Source organism: Lipophrys pholis (assembly GCF_963383615.2).
Source record: "Lipophrys pholis genome assembly, chromosome: 9".
Lineage (NCBI taxonomy): Eukaryota > Metazoa > Chordata > Actinopteri > Blenniiformes > Blenniidae > Lipophrys > Lipophrys pholis.
In genome coordinates this window covers 4,979,893-4,987,300 of record NC_137639.1, presented here as the reverse complement: position 1 = coordinate 4,987,300, position 7,408 = coordinate 4,979,893, and the positions used below count along the sequence as shown (strand labels likewise).

Genomic DNA, 7,408 nt, shown 5'->3' with positions numbered 1-7,408 from the left:
CATACACATTCTGTCATATTCTTTGTCTCTCAGGAACATTCAGATGGTTAAAGTTTTGTAATTGCAACATTAAATTTAGAATGAAAAGAAAATGTGTTCTGGGTTTCTAATGTTGTTACATAATGAAGTGAAAATCTTTTGTTTTGTGGAGTTATTACATAATAGTCTCCCAAGACTCGACCACGTCGCCAACTGACTCAAGTAGCAAGAGTTTGACACGTTTGGTAAAGTTTAAATGCTGAGCTGATTATCAACTTGATGAAATAAATGTGAAGAACTGATGAGGTTAACTTCCAGCCAGTGTGACCTGATGATGATTTATCGTGTTCTGGTTCCAGCCTGAGTACAAGATGCCTTCCAGACCGGAGCTGCAATGATCTGGAGCAGAAGCACCGCCGGGATGATGAACGTGTCCGATGAGTCCTCCTACCAGGAGGAGGCCCTGCTGGGCAACTTCACCTGGTCCTACTCCTACCACCAGAACTACACCCAGGCCCCCCCACTGCTTCCAGACCGGACCGGCACCTCCAAGCCTGCAGCATGCGAACAAGTGCACATCGCCGTGGAGGTCCGTGCAGAACGTCTGGCGACGCCATGACGGTACCTGGTAACACTGGTCCCCGCCTCCACTCTGAAGCATCCGTCCTCTCTTCTTCCTGTCAGGTCTTTCTGATCCTGGGCATCATCTCTTTGCTGGAGAACATTCTGGTCATCACAGCCATCGTGAAGAACAAGAACCTCCATTCGCCCATGTACTTCTTTGTGTGCAGGTCAGTATCAACCAAAACACGACGGCACACCCAGAAAACTGTCGCACTCCCAAAATGGCCAAATATGACATAGTACATTCAGATACACATTGTTATTGTGTTTAAGGAGGTTCACTTGAGTGAGGCACACATTAGTCTCATAAACAAAACTTGAAGGAGTTGGTGGAATCTTTTACAACTGATTATGAGATTATCTGGTCCACAGCGATATAATGAGGAATGAAAATAACATCCAAGGTCTTTCAGAGGCAGAGATGATCTGTGGTTTATCGCTGTGTTACAGACATAATGACCGTGTGTTACCAGCGGCAACATATTAAAAACAGAAGGAACACTACGAAGCCAAAACAAGATGGAAAACAGCTGATCAATTATGAATATTTATTAATAATAATTTTTGGAAGGAAGGAGTGGTGGGCATGTCTGCGTCCCTACTTTCAGTTAATGTGACTCTTATTGAAGCGGCTGTGAATCACCGGAACAAAAGCAGAATTCAAGAAACTAATAAGCTTGGGTTTCGTGACATTAGGAGCTGCAGCATAATGGAGTGAAAACACCTTTGAAGGAAAAAGCAGTGAGGATTTTACTCCCCTGAAGGTGTAAAATATAACTCATTCTTAAACACACAGATGACATAAAACTGTTCACGCTGAAGTCGACGGGAGACGCTTCAATAAACACCGGCATTGAATGTGCTTATTGTTTTCATTGAGATAAATGTCACTAAATCTCTGCTCCCCGAGGAAACAAATAAATCCTTGAACTGACAGAGATCAATGGAGGTGATTGCAGGAGGCGACTGGGATGGCTGCAAGCCTGGAGTTATGAAATAATCTGTCGTATAATCTTGTATCCTGCTCAGAATGACGGCAGAGAAAAAGCCAAAGACCAAGCTTGAGCCTGAATTTGATGGGTGGGCGAATTTGAATAAAAGGCCAGAAATTTGAGCTTTTGATTGAGATTGAACCTGGAGTGCCTGTGACTACGCTTTGACCTGACTCCCTCTGAGTGGGATGATTGAATCTGAAAAGTCTAAAAATCCGGAGCGAAAGAGGCTCAGCTGATGGCCGCGGTACCTTCAGACAGAAGAGGCTTTCAGCTCGCCGTCCATGTGAGCGACTCGCCGCCAGCTCCTGTCGCTTTGATGAGATTCAACATTTTATCTAATGAGACAAAGATGGACGTCTACTGGCTGCCGACACCAGACTGAATCTCTATGGAAGCACTGAGGTCATTACTTTGGTCCAAATAAAGTATTTTTGGATGACTTGACCAATAAAAGCATAAAGGGGATGTTTGTGATGACCAAGTACCGATGGAGAGCAATGGATGAACGTCCAACCTATTACTTCTCTAATCACGAGGCCACCACTGCCTGTTTAAACGGCTGGATTATGCTTTTCCACATTAGCAAATCAATAGCGTTGCTCAAACCGGCCGTCGGGCTGCTGGTCCGGGTTCAGCGTCTCGTCAATGACAAAGTGCAATTATAATCAAGACGTCTAAATCTTCCCTCTTCTGGATATTTCAAGTGAAATCGCTTAATTTTTGTGTCTGAAAAGGTTTGCGTTTACACGTCAACATTTTGAAAATGATGTCTGTTTCTACGGAAACCAGCAGAAACACTGAAAAAAACTAAGTAGTTACCATGCCAGGCCATGAGTTGGCGCTGTTTGGTTGTTTTCTTTTACAAATAAACCAACCCATGGCCTGGCATGCGTACTACATGGTTTTCAGCATTTCTGTCATTTCGGTGGGAACGGACATCGTTTTCAAAACTTTACCGGCGTGTAAACGTGAAGCTTACCTGAAATGAAAATGTAAAAACGATGCGTTTTCACTTGTGACGCTGTCGTTGGCCTAAGTAAATCGCTCTCAGAAGATTAAGTGAAGAGTAAGGCCGAATAAAGAACACATTTTTAGCTCCGTAAAAACTGATCACGGAGAAGTAGAGTTGGGTCAGACCGTGCAGCTCAATCAAAGAAGAAATAAAACGTGAGGATTAATGCCAAAACAGTCATTCTGGACGTTTTAACACAAGAAAGGAAGTGTTCCCAAATCGAGCGGTTTGACTGTTTTTGATGTTTCTGGCTATAGTTTCTATAGCCGGGACGACGACGGCGTCGCTGAGTCTGCCAGTGCTCCCGGGGGACAGCGGCTGTCAGTGTGTCTCCTCTGGATTGTTCAGGATTAGAGCGTGAATAAACTGACTCCAGCATCGGTCAAATCAATGACACGGTTTCCCCGCTCCGATGTTAACGTGGCAGCGCTCATTAAAAGCAGCGGGATTCGATGTAGGGGGGGGGAGGATGAATGATCGTGATTTATCTGCTGGTTGCAGCCTGGCGGTGGCAGACATGCTGGTGAGTGTGTCCAACGCCTGGGAGACCATCATCATTTATCTCCTCAACAACCGGCAGCTGGTGGTGGAGGACCACTTCATCAGACAGATGGACAACGTCTTTGATTCCATGATCTGCATTTCGGTGGTGGCGTCCATGTGCAGCCTGCTGGCCATCGCCGTGGACAGGTGAGCGCGGATCAATATGCTCTCACTAGTGGAAATGAGCTCTAATCGATGTGGCTTGTTTTCTCCTGGGGCAGCTCTGTCAGCTGTTCTCGAATAGTTTAATTGTCTCATTCGGTTCCAAATGAATGACAATGTTTAGTGGTTTAAGTGAGCTTTGGACGGCGCTGACAAACTGGAGTGTGATTGAGACACAAGGCAACCATCTTCACATTCTCTTTAGCCTAGTCTTTAGTCCTTTCAGCACAGCGGCCAAATACACAAAATACAATCAGGAAATGTGACATTAATCAGACTGGACCCGTAGAAGTAATATAAACTAAAACTAACTATACAATAATAAAACTTAATAAAGTAGAAACATAAATCAAAATGTTCCCATTGTTATAGGACGTGAACAAACACATAAAAAAACTTTCACAATTATTACAAATTATATTTAACATAATAAGAATAACTGAAATCCTTTTGAGTTTGATTCTCAATCTCTCTCTCTCTCTCTCATATATATACATATATATATATATATGTATATATATATATATATAGAGAGAGAGAGAGAGAGAGAGAGAGAGAGAGAGAGAGAGAGAGAGAGAGAGATGATTGATAGTACTTGCCTAAACATTATTGCAAATGTGCTAAAACTATAAATAAAATATTAATCTCGATAATGATACTGTTGTTAATGCAATAATCAAAAAGGGCTTGATTTTTTATTTTCATTTTTAATCACAGTAACCATGATCCATTTCAGATGATGTCATCCAAAGCAACATCTCCCAAATGGCTTCTGGGGGACATGAAAAAGAGAATTTCTTCCAGGTTTTAAAAGATTTCCAGGCGAATGGTGAGGAAAGGAGGGTGGGGCGAGGGGTGATGGGGTCGGTGTGAAGTTTCTCATTTCCTCTGAAGCACAGGTCATCCTCGGATTCGAAAGAAATCCAATTCAGAAGTTAAATTCAAGGTAGATTGAGGAAGTGTTGGTTGAACCTCGTTCATAAAACTCGCTTAAATAAATACTGGAATCACAGCGATTCATTTCCTCCACCTCCGTCACTCCAGCGATTCCTCCATCGGTTTGTGGCGTGTTCATGGTCACAGATCAATACGTGTTATCGCCTTACAGGTACGTGACCATCTTCTACGCTCTGAGGTACCACAACATCATGACGGTGAGGAGAGCCGGCTGCATCATCGGGGGGATCTGGACCTTCTGCACCGGCTGTGGGATCGTCTTCATCATCTACTCCGACACCACCCCCGTCATCATCTGCCTGATCTCCATGTTCTTCGCCATGCTGCTCATCATGGCCTCGCTCTACAGCCACATGTTCATGCTGGCCCGCTCGCACGTCAAGCGCATCGCCGCCCTGCCCGGCTACAACTCCATCCACCAGCGGGCCAGCATGAAGGGCGCCATCACGCTCACCATCCTCCTGGGGATCTTCATCGTCTGCTGGGCGCCCTTCTTCCTGCACCTCATCCTGATGATCTCCTGCCCGAGGAACCTCTACTGCGTCTGCTTCATGTCGCACTTCAACATGTACCTCATCCTCATCATGTGCAACTCGGTGATCGATCCGCTCATCTACGCCTTCAGGAGTCAGGAGATGAGGAAGACTTTTAAGGAGATCATCTGCTGCTACAGCCTGAGGAACGCCTGCAACAACATCTGCGCTCTGACCGGTAAGTACTGAGTCTTGGACGAGGACGGCCAACGGACTCAAACTGGACCATGGAAAAGGACACTGCGGTTTTTTAGCCAGTGCGACATCAAACAAATCCATTGTGCTCTGCAGAAGCTGGAGGAGCTGCGAGTGGATCCACGGTGTACATAAAGAGGCTTATTTATTAGTTGCATTATGTGAACGCCCACCTTGGACCATCTGAAGTTATGAATCATTGGAAAGTGCATCACCAAAAACTGTTTATGCGTCTCTTTTCAATCCCTCTCCCATTTCTTTTGTGCGAAGCCTTTTCTTTTTTTTTTCGGACCATGAGATGATTATTCTTTACAACTGGAATATGCCGACTGAATGGAGGGACGGACAAGATATTTTCTTTTCACAATGCTCATTAGTGGACCTTAAAGGTTGTAGGAGTGCTCATACACTTGCAATTAATTATACATGTTTGCAACTCCGGGAAGGCTTCGCTTCAAAGCCCGGGATGCCCACGTCAATGGAAATTAACGCTGCACACAGGAATAAGCAGCAGGGAGGTGAAGTCAGCGGCTGTGGAGGGGAGTTGTAGCAGCTTGTTTTTACTTCTGCACATTCATGTGACCCCTCGCCGCTCCGTCAGCCGCGGCTGCAACATTAGAAGGAGACTAATTAGAAGAGAAGTGATGATTACGGATCAAAGTGTGTGTCCGGGGAAGGCTGAGAAAGTCCGTGTCTGTCTTCACAGCTTCCCTTGACGACAGCGCCGCTCTGCTCTGCTCTGATAAAACACCTGGCGCTGTCAAAAGACAAAGAGCTCTGGCGAGGGCTGCGTTTCCCCCACGCTTAAGCGCCCGCTATTCAATTCGCCGTCACCTGGGGGACGACGGGAGGAAGACACAACCGCCTCCAAGACCTGACGGAGCAACATTAGCATTCCTGTGCGTTTCTTGTCCGTCTCACAAATGTCAAGTGCAAAAACCTCGTCTTGGTCTGAACACCTGTTTCCTCTTAAACCTTTTCTGCTCAACCTGCTGGTCGCGAACGACACCACAGGGTTGAGCAGACAATATTAGATATCCTGACATGAGGTTTCTCTCTTGTTACTGAGGATTTCTCTCGTCTGATGACGCTGTTTAGATAATGAGTGACTAATTAGCCGAGATGTGTGGGCACACAGCAGGTTATGGGAGATAGATGGCTTTAGGTGTTTCAGGAAAGAAAAAAATGACTTTTCCAGACCACACATATAAAGAATTAGCTCAAAGTGGATGAATTTAGCCCCACTCAACCAGCTCTCCTTTCATCCCAGCTTGATCCCGATTTAAAGTCTTATTCAGCTTTTTTCCGCTCGTACAGCGATTTTTATTCGTCTGAAATAAACAGCTCTGGGGCCAGCAGTAAGTTCGAATCAAAAGAAGAAAAAGAAATGAGGTTTAAAATGAAATAGGTCAGACTTGAGTCAAATAAGAACCTGAATCACTTCTAATGATAAAGAAAAGTCGATATCGTTCAGTAATATTCGATAAAACAAGAAGGAAAATTAGACATAGATTTATTTTCTCAATATTCCACCAAATCATCAACATAGAAGTTTTTTTCTGCACAAAAATTAGTCAGGAGTTATTTAGTAGAAACTCTGGTAGAAATCACTGCTTCTGATTGAAGAGCGTGATTATCCATTAAGATTGCATTGATTATAATTAGTAAAGAAAACCACAATATATTGATATTTAAGCTGATTACCTGACTTGTGATGCTAAAGGTTAGAATCACACTAACATTATTTGAAGAAACTGAAGAAGAACTCTAAAGCATGAAACACATTAACCAACATTAAGCACATTCCCAGTTGTATTTCTAAATAAGCATCAACTTACACCCACAAGAATTTTCTGCGTGTTCGTAGTTAATCTCAGTTTTTCTTTCTTTGCTGCTTCTTCTAGTTACAGTTACTTCATAAATCGAGAGCTGCTAATTTCCAGATCATGGAGAATTTTTCTCCACAATGAATCTCTTTTGCAAAAGATGTTTATATAAGTTACTGGATATTTTTTATGTTGCCGATGCAGGTGAAGTAACTCGGTTACGTTTCCAAGAATGAACTTGTCACTCTGACTTTTAAGCAACTTATACAAATGAGTTTATGTAATAAAGTCAAAGCCTAGCAACTGGCCTCATCCTCAAACATTCAGTGTAAAATGTTCCTGAAAAGCTTTGGATATTTATGCTTTTTGTTCTGTGCTTTACTTTTTGTTGGAATGTTGGTAGATTCAACAGATATTAAAAACTCACCAGGGCCCAGTTGTTCAAAACTTGGTTATTTTAACCACTGGTTAAGCCCTAAACGCAGGTTAATTCCTTAACCCGCTAACCGACTGTTAAATATGCTTTGTTTAAAACCTGGTTAATCATCCCGTTAGTCAACGTTGCCGTCAAAGTTAACAGTG

General features: G+C 43.5%; 1 protein-coding gene across 1 annotated transcript; it reads left to right on the top strand.

Annotated features, from left to right (window-relative positions):
• The first annotated feature begins 344 nt into the window (after nt 1-344).
• LOC308115005 (melanocortin receptor 5-like) lies at nt 345-6,483 on the top strand. The gene is made up of 4 exons (XM_080472315.1): nt 345-568; nt 664-770; nt 3,112-3,300; nt 4,424-6,483. Exons 1-4 carry the CDS (start codon nt 374-376, stop codon nt 4,992-4,994), a joined length of 1,062 nt encoding a protein of 353 aa, XP_080328441.1. The 5' UTR covers nt 345-373; the 3' UTR covers nt 4,995-6,483.
• Nucleotides 6,484-7,408: the final 925 nt, after the last annotated feature.